The 17,915-nt window shown below is 43.4% G+C and overlaps 1 protein-coding gene across 2 annotated transcripts in view; it reads right to left on the reverse strand.

Annotated features, from left to right (window-relative positions):
* Positions 1 to 16,407, reverse strand: part of LOC117530120 (unconventional myosin-XVIIIb-like) — a 188,498-nt gene extending 172,091 nt beyond the window's left edge. For both annotated transcript variants that reach the window (XM_034193072.1, XM_034193071.1), the window contains exons 1-2: positions 16,372 to 16,407; positions 4,119 to 4,276 (exon numbers count right to left, since the gene is read on the reverse strand). In XM_034193072.1, coding sequence (XP_034048963.1) covers positions 4,119 to 4,157 — 39 coding nt within the window. In that variant the 5' untranslated portion in view covers positions 4,158 to 4,276; positions 16,372 to 16,407. The remainder of the gene's footprint in view (positions 1 to 4,118; positions 4,277 to 16,371) is intronic.
* Between the last annotated feature and the right edge of the window lie 1,508 nt (positions 16,408 to 17,915).

Raw genomic sequence — 17,915 nt, forward strand, 5'->3', positions numbered from 1 at the left:
GTGAGGATGGTGGTGTTGCCCTGGGACGGCGGGAGGCCCGTGACAAAATCCAGGCCGATGTGGGACCAGGGGCGATGGAGTTACTGGTGGTGTCTTATGTGTGATTGGTGGGAGTAGGGAGCCATCTAGTGCCCGCACCTGCACAGGCGAGGTAAGCACCACCAGAGGGAGCCCTATCTCCCTGGCCCATCTGCTGTCTAACAGATTCCCTTCAGAGCCCGTGTCCACCAGTGCTGGGGCCTTCAGGGTTAAATCCTCATAAAGGATTGTCACTGGGAGTCGTGTGGCAATATGGGTATGTCCCACGTGAATGTTTTGGCCCACCCCTAACCCAGTGTCTAGGGGCGGGCGTTGATGTTTTAACCGCTCGGGGCAGTCCCTTACTTGATGCTCTATTGAGCCACAAACAAAGCACGCTCCGCGGGCCAGCCTCCTCTGTCTATCTGGTGCCCTAAATTTGGCCCTGCTCGTGTCCATAGCTTCGTCAACAGGGGGAGCTGTCACCACACGGAGCGTAGAGGCCGTGGAGCGTGGGGAGGGCGGAACTCGGTCGGAACCGGAAGGGAGAGGGACGGCGCGTGCCCGGCCACGCCCTTCGTCTCGTTCCCGACGGCGTTCTTCTAACCGATTGTCTAATCGTATAACGAGATCAATAAGCCCGTCTAAATCCTGCGGTTCGTCCTTGGCCACCAGGAGCTCCTTCAGGACCAACGACAGTCCGTTTACGAAGGCGGCGCGGAGGGCAGTGTTATTCCAGCCGGACCTCGCAGCCGCGATGCGGAAGTCGACTGCATAAGCAGCTGCGCTCCGGCGCCCCTGTCTCATTGACAGCAGCACGGCTGAAGCGGCCTCTCCTCTATTTGGGTGATCGAACACTGTTCTGAACTCCCTCACAAACCCATCATATGTCAGAAGGAGCCGTGAATTTTGCTCCCAGAGAGCTGTAGCCCAAGCGCGTGCCTTGCCGCGAAGCAGATTAATTACATAAGCTATCTTACTAGCATCAGTCGCGTACATGACGGGACGTTGTGCGAAGACGAGCGAACACTGCATAAGAAAGTCCGCGCACGTCTCCACACAACCCCCGTATGGCTCTGGAGGGCTTATGTATGCTTCAGGGGAAGGTGGGAGGGGTCGTTGAACGACCTGTGGAACGTCACTGTTGCGCACAGGATCGACAGGAGGGAGAGCCGCAGCAGCTCCCTGAGGGCGCACCTCCACCTGCGCGGCGAGAGCCTCCACCCTGCGGTTAAGGAGGACGTTCTGCTCGGTCATTAGATCCAACCGAGCCGTAAAAGCGGTGAGGATTCGCTGCAACTCACCGACCATTCCTCCTGCAGACGCCTGTGCGCCCTGCTCTTCCATTGGCCGTTCAACAGCTGGTTGACGCCCCTCGGGGTCCATGACGTTGGCCGAGATATCCTGTTGGGAAAGTGTAGGTACACGGACCCACAACAGGGGGCGCAAATGAACGGACAATGGAGTAGGTCAAATAACAACACTTTACTGTTGTGAATGCGCACAACAAATACAACAGATTACAACAATGGTCAAAAAGTCAATTCATAAAGATGTCGTGTGGGCAGGCTCGAAGATAGGAGACGTCTGTCCAAAGCAGAACCGGAACCACATGATTTCCTCCGCCACCAGACCCCGGGAATACTGGAGCCACCAAGTCCCGAAGTCCCAGGTGGCCACTGCCTCCGCGTGTCGGACCTGGTACTGCTGGCGAGGAACAACAAACAATTAAATGGGGGCGCGTTTGCACCCAGCAATCCACACGGCAGGAAAACTACCTCCACCTCTTGTTGTAAAAAGAAACAGATTATCTGCTGTCCAAACACACACAAGCAACAGATATTCCTGTCATAAACACAGTCAGCTGAGAATGTTACCTTCCAGGTAGAAACGATATCTCGGCAAAGAGGTGGAGACGTCATCCTGCTGATATACTCCTGCCAATCAGATGATTGGTAACAGCTGTTGCAGGTGATGCGTGACAGCTGTCACCCTGGCTGCTCCTGTGAGGCAGCTGCGCCCTCTGGTGCCTGGAGCCCGCACTCCAGACAGGGCGCCCTCTGGTGGTGGGCCAGCAGTACCTCCTCTTCTGGCGGCCCACACAACAATACCAAAAGGGTCCATTACTTATACAATCCATCATCTTGGCTTTTACACGAGCGAAGCGACGCGCAAGCGGTACAAGCTTGCTCATGGTACAGGGAGTCCAAAACAGGAAGTGCCAAATTTTGAGTCCACAGTGAAACAGGAAATGTCAAATGTTGAACACTTCCTGGATCGACACTTCTTGGATCGACGATGGAGAAGATCTCATGGGATCTTGTGGTAATTCCGTCTGAAGTTAACGCTGAAACAGGAAGTGACAAATTTTGAGTCCACAGTGAAACAGGAAATGACAAATGTTGAACACTTCCTGGATTGACAATAGAGGAGATCTTGTGGGAATTCAGTGGGAAGTTGACGCTGAAACAGGAAGTGCCAAATTTTGAGTCCACAGTGAAGCAGGAAATGTCAAATGTTGAACACTGTCTGGATTGACACTTCCTGGTTTGACAACAGAGGAAATCTCATGGGATCTCACGGGAATTGAGTGGCAAGTTCACACTAAAACAGGAAGTACCAAAGTTTGAGTCCACAGTGAAACAGGAAATGTCAAATATTGAACACTTCCCAGATCAACATTTCCTAGATCAACACTAGGGGAGATCTCATGAGAATTCAGTGGAAAGTTCACACTGTAACAGGAAATGTCCAATTTTGAGTCCACAGTGAAACAGGAAATGTCAAATGTTGAACGCTTCCAGGAACGCTAAACTGAGAGGCGGTTTGCAACTTGACCGGTCTTGGGATAAATCAGTGACTATTTACCATGTAAATTACATGTAAAAAAATTTTGATCTTTGAAAACAAGTAAGCTGAAGGTTTTTAGCCATGCTAATGCTCCCCAGAAACATTTACTGAAAAAACAGTCTGAAGGACCTAAATGGTATGGTGAGATGCTGAAGAACTTCGCTCGTTCAAGTCTGTGACATATACATATTTTTTTATTCATTTATATCAAGGTGTACGGATTTGCTTTCAGTTTGACTTTCAGGAAGACAATTTGAGGACCACAGCAGCTGGAAAAGACCAAGGGGACGCCCATATTTCATCTGGCTACAGCAGCCTCGTTGCTACTTTTAAGAGATGGGGATGGACCGGTTGTGTGTCTTGATGGTTTGGTAGTGTGGTGTATAAGGCAATGTACCACAGCAGTGCTTGTTCCCACATCTGACCTGTTGTTAGAATGCGTGTCTGTGAAATGTCAATAAGGGTCTTGTTTTCACTGGCGTGTGTATGTGTGTGTCTGTGTGACTGTGGACAAGATAACTCAAAAATACATGGACAGATTTCCTTCCAACTTGGTGGGAGTATTACTTGGACATTTATGTCGAGGTGTTTCAATTTTGGAGTAGTTTGGTTAAAGGTCAAGGAAAATATAGTCAGAAAAACACCTGTTTTTGTGTATCTCAACACCAAGAAATCTAGATGGATGACCTAAAGCATATAATGATTAGTAAAGTATTTGTGAATGATTGGCATGACGATGGATATTTACTATTCATTGATATCATGGTCAATAGAGCGTGCAATTGTGGTAACAAATTGATTTTACATCTACATATCTCTAATTACATTTTACAAGGTACATTCTAAAATTTAAAAATTCTTTTAAGGTCTAAAGAATTTTTCTTTACAATCAGAATGAACAGTTTGTTGTTTAGCAGCTGAAGAAATCTAGTCCTCTGATATCACATCTTATAAAAGTGATTACAAATTTCAATCGATCAGAAATTTCATCCTGTATTGATATATAGTAAAACCATGAAGTAAAACGTATCAGGTCATGCAGTACGGTAACGTTCTACTGATCTTCAGAGTTAATAGATCCAAAGGGTTCATTGAATCCAAACACACATATCAGCTTTCAACATTTTAAAAGCGACACACTGATCATGCACGATGACTAACAGCCATCACACTCATGACATTCTACCACAGCTACACAACTCTACAGTGAGCGTGTGCAGTCACTCAGCATGCAGTCACTCCGCACGTTCCTTCTGCTCCCACAGCTTTAAGCGTGATGACAGTGCCATGGTGTCCAGTGCACGGTGCAGGGCGGCTGGTGGAGGTGGGGAGGGGGTCACACAGGTGTCAGCCAGATGTGATGTCACCGTGGGGGTGTGTGTGCGCAGAAAAACACAAAGATGTGGACCTGATGAATTAGACAGAGCAACAGCTGAAACTCAGCACCAAACAGGAAGCTTCGCTCAGGCTGCAACACTCTCAGATCACATTTCAATGACATCGTTTTGTGACTTTATTTCACATGACTAAGAGGCATAACACTGGAAGTAGAATAAAGTCCACACTGACTCAGGGTCAGCCTGATCGAGCGTCACGGTCTGACCTATGAGGCTGCACACATGAGCGCATATCGAGGAAAAGCAAACGTGATGGAGTCATAAAGGAATGTTACACACTGGTACAAGTTATCTGTCAATGTGGGGACGTCACAACCACCCAGGAGGAGTCCACTTTTTAAAAACTGTTATATAGCCCACTTAGAAAATTAAAATACAAAAAAGGTTTTTGACACATTTACGTACTTTGCTGCACGTTTTAGGTGGATTCCAGATTAGTCCTCGGAAGGTCGGGCAGAGGTCAGTCATTTAGATGAAAGTCAAGGTCACTGGGATCAAATTTCAGTTTGCCATGGCCCTTACTGTCTACATGCTCACTGGTACTGTTGCCTAGTTATTACAATAGCGGTTGCAATAATGCACAGATGGTTTAGGGCCTCATGTTTTCTTTTGTGGCCTCTTTTAGACACACATAAACGGTTAAAGCTCAGCTTCGTAAAAGGACAGTTTGATATTCACAGACATTCATATAATTATGACGTTGTCTTGTTGGAAGATATCATTTGAATTCAAATGTATTTTAACTTTTATCCCCGCCCCAGGAGCAGGATGCACAAGGTTTGAGAACCACTAGTTCTTGGGATTTATCAATGTTGGGAAAGTGTAGGAGCACGGACCCACAACAGGGGGCGCAAATGAACGGACAATGGAGTAAGTCAAAATAACAACGCTTTACTGTTGTGAATGTGCACAACGAATACAACCAATTACAGAAATGGACAACAGTCAATACACAAAAGTGTCGTGTGGGCAGGCTCGAAGATAGGAGATGCCTCTCCAAGGTAAGACCGGAACCACACGGCTTCCTCCGCCACAGGACCCCGGGAATACTGGAGCCGCCAAGTCCCGAACTCCCAGGTGGCCACTGCCTCCGCGTGTCGGACCTGGTACTGCTGGCGAGGGAAAAAGAACAGTTAGATGGGGGCGCGTTTGCACCCAGAACTCCGAACGGCAGGAAAGGTACCTCCACCTCTCGTTGGAACAGTAATCCAATAAACTAGCTCAGTCAAAAAATATGTACTCTGTATGCTTCGATATGTTACCTCTCCGGTAGAAACGATATCTCGGCGATGAGGTGGAGATGCCGTCCTGCTGATATACCCCAGTGATAATTGCCGTCAGCTGTCTCAGGTGATGGGTGACAGCTGTTACCGAGGCTGCTCCTGTGGGGCGGCGGCGCCCTCTGGTGCCTGGAGCCCGCACTCCAGGCAGGGCGCCCTCTGGTGGTGGTGGGCCAGCAGTACCTCCTCTTCAGCGGCCCACACAACAATCAAAATCAGAATCAAATTTGTTACCAAGTACAAGGAATTTGATCTGGTGCCTTTGGTGCATAAACAACAATAAAAGAAAAGGAAAAAGAAACAACAACAACAACAAAAAAAAAATACTTCTGTAAGAAGTAACTGGTGCATAAACAACAATAAAAGAAAAGGAAAAAACAAAAATCTACTTCTGTAAGAAGTAATTTGTGCAAAAACAACAATAAAAGAAAGAACACTTCTGTAAGAAGTAACTGGTGGATACACAAGAATAAAAGAAAAGGAAAAAGAAAAAATACTTCTGTAAGAAGTAATTGGTGCATAAACAACAATAAAAGAAAAGGAACAAAAACAAAAAAAATACTTCTGTAAGAAGTAATTTGTGCAAAAACATCAATAAAAGAAAGAACACTTCTGTAAGAAGTAATTGGTGCATAAACAAGAATAAAAGAAAAGGAAAAAGAAAAAATACTTCTGTACGAAGTAATTGGTGCATAAACAACAATAAAAGAAAATGAAAAAAAATACTTCTGTAAGAAGTAATTTGTGCAAAAACAACAATAAAAGAAAACACTTCTGTAAGAAGTAATTGGTACATAAACAAGAATAAAAGAAAAAGAAAAAGAAAAAATACTTCTGTAAGAAGTAATTGGTGCATAAACAACAATAAAAGCAAAGGAAAAAAAATACTTCTGTAAGAAGTAATTTGTGCAAAAACATCAATAAAAGAAAACACTTCTGTAAGAAGTAATTGGTACATAAACAAGAATAAAAGAAAAAGAAAAAGAAAAAATACTTCTGTAAGAAGTAATTGGTGCATAAACAACAATAAAAGCAAAGGAAAAAAAATACTTCTGTAAGAAGTAATTTGTGCAAAAACATCAATAAAAGAAAGAACACTTCTGTAAGAAGTAATTGGTGCATAAACAAGAATAAAAGAAAAGGAAAAAGAAAAAATACTTCTGTAAGAAGTAATTGGTGCATAAACAACAATAAAAGAAAAGGAAAAAAATACTTCTGTAAGAAGTAATTTGTGCAAAAACATCAATAAAAGAAAGAACACTTCTGTAAGAAGTAATTGGTGCATAAACAAGAATAAAAGAAAAGGAAAAAGAAAAAATACTTCTGTAAGAAGTAATTGGTGCAAAAGCAACAATAAAAGAAAGAACACTTCTGTAAGAAGTAATTGGTGCATAAACAAGAATAAAAGAAAAGGAAAAAGAAAAAAATACTTCTGTAAGAAGTAATTGGTGCATAAACAACAACAAAGGAAAAAATACTTCTGTAAGATATAAAGGAGTCAAATGGACAAATAAGACAAATGTGGAAAAACTATGTTTACTGTCAAATAAATACAGTGGAATGGGGCTATGAAAAGCCATGTAGATGTGCAGTCCCTTTCAGTCTGTACTGTGTGGAAGTGGGGGGGAGCAGGGTAAATGGGGGTCTCTGCCATTATTTATAAGTCTAGCTGCAGATGGAAAGAAGCTGTTTTTGTGTCTTGAGGTTTTAGTCCTGATGGACCTCAGCCTTCTGCCAGAGGGTAGGGTGACAAAAAATTTGTGTCCTGGGTGAGAGGGATTGGCCACTATCTTCCTTGCTCACCTCAGGGCCCTGGAGGTGTACATGTCCTGTAGGGATGGCAGATTGCAGTCGATCACCTCCTCTGCTGTGTGGATGATAGGCTGCAGTCTGCTCCTGTCCTTAGCAGTGGCAGCAGCGTACCAGACGGTGATGGAGGAGGAGATGATGGCCTGAATGATGGCAGTGTAGAAGTTCACCATCATTGCTTTTGGCAGGTTGAACTTCCTCAGCTGCAGAAAGTACATCCTCTGTTGTGCTCTCTTGGTGAGAGAGCTGACGTTCAGCTCCCACTTGAAGTCCTAGGTGATGGTGACCCCCAGGTAACAGAAGGACTCCACAATGGCGACTGGAGAGTCACAGAGGGTGATGGGGTTGGCCGGGACTGGCTTCTTTCTGAAGTCAACAACCATCTCCACTGTCTTGAGGGCATTGAGCTCCAGATTGTCCTGTTTGCACAAGTACACCAGGTGATTGATCTCCAGTCTGTAGGCAGACTTGTCCCCATCAGAGATGAGACAGATGAAAATTACATTGTCCGCAAACTTCAGAATCTTTACAGACTGGTGGCTAGAGTTGCAGCTGCTGGTTTTCAGGGAGAAAAGTAGAGGGGAAAGAACGCAGCCTTGGGGGGATCCGGCAATGATGGTCTGTGTTGAAGAAGTGCCCCAGTGTCACATGCTAGCTTCTGTTGGACAGGAAGTCAGTGATCCACCTGCAGGTGGAGTTCGGCACACCAAGCTGAGAGAGCTTGGCCTGCAGCAGGGCCGAGATGATCGTATTGAAAGCAGAGCTGAAGTCCGCAAACAGAATCCTGATGTAGGTTCCTGTGGAGTCCAGATGATGGAGGATGAGGGGGAGGGCCGTGTTGACAGCGTCGTCTACCAACCCGTTGGCTCTGTAGGCAAACTGCAGGGGATCCAGGTGAGGGTCAGAGATGGCCTTGAGGTGTGTGTGGACAAGGCGCTCAAAGGTCTTTATCCCGACAGAGGTCAGGGCAATGAGCCTGTAATCATTAAGTCCTTAAGTTCTTTGTTTTTTGGGGATGGGAATGATGGCGGTGGCTTTGAAGCTGGCACCTGGCATGTCTCCAGTGAGGTGTTGAAGATGTCTGTGAACACTGGGGGCAGTTGGTCTGCACAGTTCTTCAACATTGCTGGGGAAACAGTCAGGTCCGGCTGCTTTGCATGGGTTTTGCTTTTTGAAGAGCCTGTTAACATCTCTCTTGTGACTGGGGGGGGGGTGCTGGGGGGTTGGAGCTGTTGGTTGTAATTGGGGATGGTGATTAGACTGTCCCATTGTCTTTTAAATCTGCAGTAAAAGTCATTAAATTGATTTGCTAAACTAGGGTCCTAGGCAGAGTTGGGGAGGTTTGGTTTGTAGGTGGTGATTTGTCACATACCTTCCCAGACAGAAGTGGAGTCATTGGCTGAGAAATGAGTTTCTTACAGCCATTTAGCTTCCCTGACCGCCTTCCCAAACGTGTACTCTGACTCTTTAAACGTGACCTTGTCCCGCTCTTGAAAGCCTCCTCCTTTTGTCTCCTCAACTGTCTGAGTTTAGGACTGAAATAGAGTCTGTCATTGTTATACCTCACCATGGTTCTTGATGGAATGCAGCAGTCCTCACAGAAGCTAGTATATGAAGTCACAGCACCTGTGTATTCATCCAGACTATTGGTAGCAGTCTTGAACACATCGCAGTTCATTTTTTTCTAAACATGCCTGTAGATCCTCCACAGCATCACTGCTCCACTGTTTCAATGTCCTCACTACAGATTTGCAAAGCTTTAGTTTCTGCCTGTAGGTAGGAATCAGGTGGACCATGGCATAGTCAGAGTGGCCCAGTGCAGCATGTGGGACAGCATGATAAGCATTGTTCAGGGCCCCTTCACACATAATGCGAAGTTTGGACGAAGTGTACACTTAGTGCACATGACGCAGGAATTGTGTGCAAACTGTGTAATGTCATCCCTGTCGCCAATGCCTCGTACACCTGTTGCTACAACTATTTGCACGCACAAGCACCTGAAAGACAAAGAATGCCTTGTGCAAACCCATTGCACCCTCTCACGGCAGGTGTCAGCCAAATTTCAGGTGACACGCACCAACATCTAACATCGCTCGCATGGCACTTCGAAAATAACTAAAGGGTCCAGGTTAGTCCCCTCCACATGCAGTATCTGGTCGGTGAGCGTGCAAGTTAACCAGTGGTGGGATGTAAATACCAGCCAGAATGAATGAGGATAACTCACATCTCTCTGACATTTTATAAAATGCTCCAACAGAGACAACAAGTCAGAATTCAGGCAGGCTCAGAACTCTTCAGTCACTCTTCCATGTAGTTCATGAGGTTTGCTACAACAGGAGGTAATACAATAAACACAGTGTCTTTAACAAGCTTTGTGACTGACATGAGGTCACTGGACAGCGGTGTTTGGCGATGCTGACATATTCGCAGGCAAACAAAGGTCCAAGTCTTTAGGGATCTGTTGCTGCCTTTCTTGCTGTATGGTTGTGAGACTTGGATGCTAACTAGCGGCCTAAGGTGACAACTGGATGTCTTTGGTACTACGATCTTCAAAGGATCCTTGAGTACCGCTGGAAAGACTTTGTATCAAATGAGCGGTTACTAGGAGAGGAAAGAAAGTACTTGATACACCTGTGATTTTGCAAATTCACCCACTTACAAGTTATGGAGGAGGCTGACATTTTCAGCGTATGTGCAGTTCTACTGTGAGAGACAGAATCTAAAACAAAATCCAGGAAATCACACTGTATGAGTTTTAAATAATTTATTTGCATTTCATTGCATGAAAAAGGTATTTGATACATTAGAATTGTAGCATTCACAGACCTCTTAGTTCTCCTTTAAGAAGCCTTCTTGTTCTCCTCTCATTATCCGTATTACCTGCACCTGATCAAACTCATTAAGAGTATAAAAGACATGTGCACACAACAAACAAACCCCAACCTCTCCACAATGGCCAAGACCAAAGAGCTGTGCAAGAGTACCAGGGATAAAATTATAGACCTTCACAAAGCTGGAATGGGCTACAGGAGAATAGCCAAACAGCTTTGTGAGAAGTCTACTACTATTGGTACAATTGTCAGAAAATGGAAGGAGTTCAAGACAACAGTCAATCTCCCTCGGTCTGGGGCCTCTTGCAAGATCTCACCGCGTAGGGTATCAATGATCTTGAGGACGGTGAGGAATCAGCCCAGAATTACACACCAGGACCTGGTCAAAGACCTGAAGAGAGGTGGGACCACAGTCACAAGGAGGACCGTTAGTAACACACTACACTGTCATGGATTAAAATCCTGCACTGCACACAAGGTACCCCTGCTCAAGCCTGCACATGTCCAGGCCCATCTGAAGTTTGCCAATGACCATCTGGATGACCCAGAAGAGTCATGGGAGAAAGTAACATGGTCACGTGAGACCAAGATAGCATTTTTTAGTCAAAATGCCACTCACCGTGTTTGGAGGAAGAAGAAGGATGAGTACAACCCCAATAACACCATCCCTACTGTGAAGCATGGAGGTGGAAACATTATGCTTTGGGGATGCTTTTCTGCACAGGGGAAGGGACGACTGCAGGACATTGAGGGGAGGATGAGCGGGGCCATGTATCATGAGATCTTGGCCAAAAACCTCCTTCCATCAGTCAGAGCACTGAAGATGGGTCGTGGCTGTGTGTTCCAACATGACAATGACCTGAAGCACACAGCCAAGATAATCAAGGAGTGGCTCTGTAAGAAGCACATCAAGGTCCTGAAGTGGCCTAGCCAGTCTCCAGACCTGAATCCAATAGAAAATCTCTGGAGAGAGCTGAAACTCCGTGTTGCCCAGAGACAGGCCAGAAACCTGAAAGATCTGGAGAAGATCTGTATGGAGGAGTGGGCCAAAATCCCTGCTGCAGGAAATGTTTAGTCTCTGTAATTTCAAACAAAGGTTTTTGTACCAAGTATTAAGTTGTGTATTTCTAATGTGTCAAATACCCTTTTCATGCAATGAAATAGAAATAAATTATTTAAAACTCATACAGTGTGATTCCCTGGATTTTTTTTTTTTTTTTTTTTTTAGATTCTGTCTCTCACACAATGTCAGCCTCCTCCATAACTTGTAAGTGGGTGAACTTGCAAAATCGCAGGTGTATCAAGTACTTTCTTTCCCCACTGTATCACTTGTGTTGTGAGCGAGCATCAGCCATGACATTTTGGCCATGTGGCCTGTTTCTCTGTGCATAATACAGCACATAGGTGCTTCAGGGTTGAGGACCCGAGAAGGCCTAGGGGATGCCCACGTGCGAAAAGGCTGGCTGTGAAAGATAGATGCTTCTATTAGAGAAGGGAGAATAAACCGGATGTCTGCCTGGGTGGCTGCCATCCATGACAATAGGTCATGGATGGCATGTTGGCAAGGCCATGGATGGACGGCAAGGCCATGTTGTTGTTGTTGTTGTTGAAAAGCGCAGCACCAAACGCATGCTCCCAGGCCTGACTTGATGTCTAGGCAGCCAACATCACGAGTTAACCCTCAAGCAACCGAGTAGGGTCATTTATGACCCCAGGCATATATTTTTGTGCACCATGTTTCTAATTTTAATTGAAAAAAGTTTCCTACCATGAATCTCTCAATATATTTGTCTTGCATTTGTTCATAGAATTTTGCAAGGATCAGCCGATTCGTGTCACAAGTATAATCCAAACTTGTGTGGGGTCACCTATGACCCTGGAAAGATCTATGAAATTTTTGACTATAGCTTCAGATGGTATTGTAATTTGCCAACTTTAATCATTATATTTTACTGTTTTGCAAAGAAGCAACAGACCTAGAATAACAAGATTTACAGCTGCACAAACATCAAGACTGATTCTTGATGCCCAGAGTGAGGATGAAAAAGCTCCAATGATGGAGATGAGTCAGCATCAGACAGTGAAGATCGTATCGCTGAGATGTCAGACCACCTCAATATGGTGGACTAGTCACCGGTCTTCTATATTTTGATGCTATAATTATCCTACCACGTTGTAATGCATATTTCACTCAAAGAAACTTTACTTTTTATGATTTATTGGTTTCATTTTTTATTCAAAGAAAAAAAATGCAAAGAAAGGTAACGTGCATTTTACAAGATGTAACCAATGTAATATTGTTCTATAGGTGTGTGTTTTTTGGCCACTTTTTTGGAAAAAGCAAAAAAAAAAAAAAAAATCTAATTCCATAGTGTATTACATTAGATGATGGACAAATATATTAGAGTGTGAAATAAATATTAAGAACCCTTAAATAATCCTTTTTTTATATATATAGAAGTATTCCAATATAAAGTCAATGGGGTCATAAATGACCCCCCTCAGTCATATTAGTCACTAAAATAGATTGGTCGCTTGAGGGGTAAAGGCCACCTGTGTCCTAGTAGAATAGGTCGTATGTCCAGAGTTTTGAAACTGATCCAATACCAACTTCCTGAAAGCCAACATGAACCTGATGAGCACACATTAATTTTAAGAAAAGACCTTGAACCAAGCTGGACCAGAAGATAGTCACTCAATACACTTGAGTATTCCAATGCTAGGCTCTGAGCATGGATGTAATTTGATGAGTTCTACTTCATTCTGGGATGTGTTCTTGTTTCTACCCTGTCCAGTGCTTGCATGGACTGGGTGTTGGGTAGGGTTTTGGAAACCAGTGGCTTAGGTACCTTTGTTGGCAATATGAGGTTTAGTGACCTTGACTTTGTGGACAATCATGTGATCTTTACTGTTGGACACCCTGATTGCAGAACTTGAGTAGCAATCAAGACTAAGGTCTAGGCTTTCAACGACTCCCTGGACTTTGCCATCAGAAGTGTACGTAGCAAAAGTGTTGAAGCTGTGAAGTCAGTTGTTTATCTCAGCAGTGACAGTCATGTCTCTGGGTCCTCAGCCTCTGAGATCAGGAGATGACTGGGAAGGACTTAAGGAACCCCGAGGTCACTCCAGAGAGCTGTTTGGTGATGCTGATATTTTTGCAGGAAAATGAAGGTCCAAGTCTTTGGTATCCCGGTGCTTCTTGATTTACTGTGTGGTTTGGAGACTTAGAAGCTAATCAGTGGTTTAAGGTGAAGACTAGATGTCTTTGGTAGCAGGTCTCTATGGAAGGACCATCAGCTTTGATAATATTTCTCTGTGCATGATCCAGCACACAGGTCCACTGGTGTGGACATTTCCAATTATGCTCACATTTCAAGATGATTACTACGTTCAAGAGGTGGGGGTGCACCAGCTTGGGTGCAGCGGGTGGGGAGACGACACAGTCAAGGAACTGTCGCAACATCGTTGCTACTTTGCTTTACTGTCATGACCTCTTTTAATATAAAAAATATCAGCAAAAGTCACCACAAATTGTCACAACATCAACACGAAACATCACAAATACATTATGGTGCCAGTAAAACATGCCACTACATGTAAATATGTCATTGTTACCATAACCCAGGTCAGAGAGTAAAATACGTCAAAAATGATGGTTGTCACGCGATGTTCAATCAATTTTAAGATTTTCTTTTTACCTTCACCAAAGATTCATATCCTGATAGGCAAGAATTGATTCAATTTTTAAGGTCATAGGCCAAAAGGTCAAAGTCAGGAAACATCTTGGAAAAATCTCTATCTTTTAACACTGAACAAATTTTCAAAAGTTCATAACTATGTCAAAAAAAACATTTTCTTTCATATGTGACAGCATTATGTAGGATGGTATCCTTTATCGACTGACAAAGTTTGATCCAGATCTGATCCAGATTACAGATTTTGTAGCTGTTCACATTTAACATAGAAAACCCATTTTAATGTATATTTTACATTATATCTTAATTAAACATGCCCCAATCACTCTCATATTTGAAAGTGAGGTGCAGACTGTCACTCACTATCACCTGACAAAGTCTGATCCGGATCTGATCCAGATTACAGATTTTGTGGCTATTCACATTTAACATTGAAACCCCATTTAATGTATATTTTACATTATATCTTAATTAAATGTGCCACAATCACTCTCATATTTGAACGTGTGGTGCAGACTGGCACTCACTATCACCTGACAAAGTTTGATCCGGATCCGATCTGGATTGCGGATTTTGTGGACATTTGAATTTAATATTGAAAAGCCAAATTGTTGTACATTTTGCATTATATCTCAATCAAAAGTGCCTCAATCACTCTCATTTGTGACAGTGAGGTGCAGACTGTCACTCTGAATGAATAGACGTTTGATCCATATCTGAGCCATATTGTGGATTTAGAGGATATTTGCTTTTCACATTGAAAAGCCCTTTTAATTTATATTTTGTATTATATTTTAGCTGATAGTAAAAATTTGTGGAATTTAAACTAGTGTTGGTGGAGGTTCGCGCTCTATGAGCACGGTGCTCTAGATTGTTTGTTTTTATTGCCAGCAAACACACCAGACACATATCACACACACCAGAAAAGATTTCAGTTAAAATTGGCGGAGATGTAGACACTGTGTCAAGAAAGAGTGGATTACGTTTTAGTGCTGATCCAGATTAAGCGTTGGAGCTGGTCTTTGATGTTTAACGTTATGCTTTATCCTCATTCCTTTGATCCTAACTTTGGTCTTTGATCTCTGTTCCTAATTAATCTTGAAATTATGGATGTGGGTTTATTCAGCAATCAAGATCAAAGGGCCACTCACTGAGCCAGATGTAAAATCAGAGATCAAAGGCATGCTCTCATTTGGGTGGAATTTGGGTGTGGTCTTTGACCAAAACAAACAAGCTAACTAACAGACAGACAGAGGAAGACAGACAGCAGTAAAATCATAACTTCTTTGGTAACATTCAACCATCAGGATCAAACATGAGTGATTAAGATCAAATTTTGGCAATCAGGAACTGAGGTTCACACCAAAGATTAAAATCAACACTGGGTGTTAATTGGTATGTAATCAGAGAACAGTGATCAGGATCAAAGTTCATCTATCAGGAACTGAGGTTCACACCAAAGATTAAAATCAACACTGGGTGATAATTGGTATGTAATCAGAGATAAGTGATCAGGATCAAAGTTCATCCATCAGGAACTGAGGTTTACACCAAAGATCAACACTGAGTGAAAAATAAAAGAGGTCAGTAATCAAAGCACGGTCATCAGGATCAAAAATATGTGATCAGTATCAATGATTCATCAATCAGGAACTGAGGCTTACACCGAGGATCAAGATCAACACATCAAGAGCAAGCTCAACAAATCAGGAACTGAGGTTCACACCAAAGATTAAAATCAACACTGAGTGATAATTGGTATGTAATCAAAGATCAGTGATCAGGATCAAAGTTCATCTATCAGGAACTAAGGTTTACACCAAAGATCAACACTGAGTAAAAAATAAAAGAAGTCAGTAATCAAAGCTCGGTCATCAGGATCAAAAATATGTGATCAGTATCAATAGTTCATCAATCAGGAACTGAGGCTGACACCAAGGATCAAGATCAACACTGAGGGATAGAAAAAAACGTCAGTAATCAAAGCTCAGCAGCTAGGATCAAAGGTCAGGAATAAGAGCAAAGCTGAATGATTAGGGTCAAAGGTCTGGATTAAAGATTATCAATCAAATATGAGTGATGAGGAACAATGTCCAGGATCAAGATGACAGGTCAGCAATCAGTTGGTGCCTCCTCACTCTGGAACACTTCAACTCTCTCAGTTAAAATATGCTTCAGCTGCATGTCACACAGAAGGCAGAAAGGCTTTTGGTTGTGTTTTCTCTCATTTCACTGACAAGTCCACTGTTCGAACCCCAGTCCAGTCTCGAATGTAATCTCACAAACTGAAACCCAAACCGCCCCTCTCGGACCTGTAGCTGTGAAAGTCCTTGTAAACAACTCGACATCAATCAACACCACACATAATATATATATATATATATATATATATATATATATATATATATATATATATATATATATATATATATATATATATATAAGGCACAGTCGATGAGTAAATCCTCACTAACGCCACTCAGAAACGTACCTTCAAGTGGTAAAAATCACTGGTTCAAAGGTTTGGTTGGTTAAACAGAGGCCTGGAAGTCCAGCTGTCACACAAACACCTCTACAGACACACACACACCGGAATGGACGGACCGACTGAGTGGGCTGTGTGGCAATACAGTCAGAAATAGAGCTTGGCACACACACACACACACACACACATACACACACATACACAAAGATAAGCAAGTGGTCCTGGCTGACAGACGACGGCTCTATAAATATCTGTGATCTGAGGGAGGGGGCGGAGGGTCCGATCCTGTTTGGAGAACAGGGTGATACCAAACGGCATAAGTGGAACAGAAAAGGTAAACATTTATGTCAGTATCACGTGACGCCACCAAGCAGAGTTCTGCAGGAGGGTCCAACAAGACCTGTCCCAACGCGGCAGCGATAACAGACCTCAGCCGTCCTGCCAGGAACAGAAGCAGACGTGTATAGATCTGCACCGCATCAGCTGTCCACATTGAATGACAGCTACAGCTGAGCTGGGGGTGAAAGGGGGAGGGTTCTGTTTTGAGAAGGGATGTGACTTAGAAAGAGGAAACTAAAGAGGAGAAAACAGGGTGACAACAGATATTAGAAAGGGAAAAGCTTAACTTCAAATCCAAGACCGCTGGGGACAATTTATGACCACAAATACGTGTGAATGAAACAGATTCATGACTAGCCTCACCTGGACCCAAGACCAGGGACTGCCAAGTCATACGAGGGTCCATAAGACCAGGCAGGTCAATGGGGTAGGAGTTAGATTACCAATATGTTGACCTGGGTTTGATTCCCACTCACTCTACCCGTCTACATATGTCCTTGGGCAAGATACTTCATCTACACCGTCACAGTCCACCCAGATGTTAATTGGTACCGACCTTGGCTGGGGATGTAACCTGTGAAGGATTCATGCTGCAGAATCTGGAATGAACACCAGCACCACTGGTCCTTGGGGCCTGTACAGAACTTACCTCAACTTATAGGAGGAACTCATTGAGGGATAGCACCTTTCCCAAGGAACTGTCATGATTCTGTGACCTGCTACTTCACTGGTAGCACAGCAAAGTCATGGAGGACTGTGCAAATGTTTCAGCAACATTTAATGCATCATAAAAGCATTAAAAATTATGAAAACCTGATAAATATTCATAAATAAATGCAACGTGTGATGAATTTCAACTTTAATGATAATCAATATGACAGCTGGATTCTTTTTACATGTGATTTGTTTGGTATATAAGACACAGAACTTCAATACATTATCCTGTGCACCCCAACAGCAGCATGACAGATATGTCCTTTGTGACAGATTCACCCTTAAGTCACTCATGGTAACAGCAACATAACACTTAACTAAACTAGCTAAACTAATTGAACTACAAAAACACAAAACATCAATAGCACTAACAACACTGATAAACTAACATGAACAACAACAACATTTAAAACCCCAATCCCCAAACTCCCATGGTGCATTGCAGCACAATGTCCACTGTTTGCTATTTAGCTAAATTTGCTAATACTTGTCCTATC

The sequence above is a fragment of the Thalassophryne amazonica genome, chromosome 17, assembly GCF_902500255.1.
Source record: "Thalassophryne amazonica chromosome 17, fThaAma1.1, whole genome shotgun sequence".
Lineage (NCBI taxonomy): Eukaryota > Metazoa > Chordata > Actinopteri > Batrachoidiformes > Batrachoididae > Thalassophryne > Thalassophryne amazonica.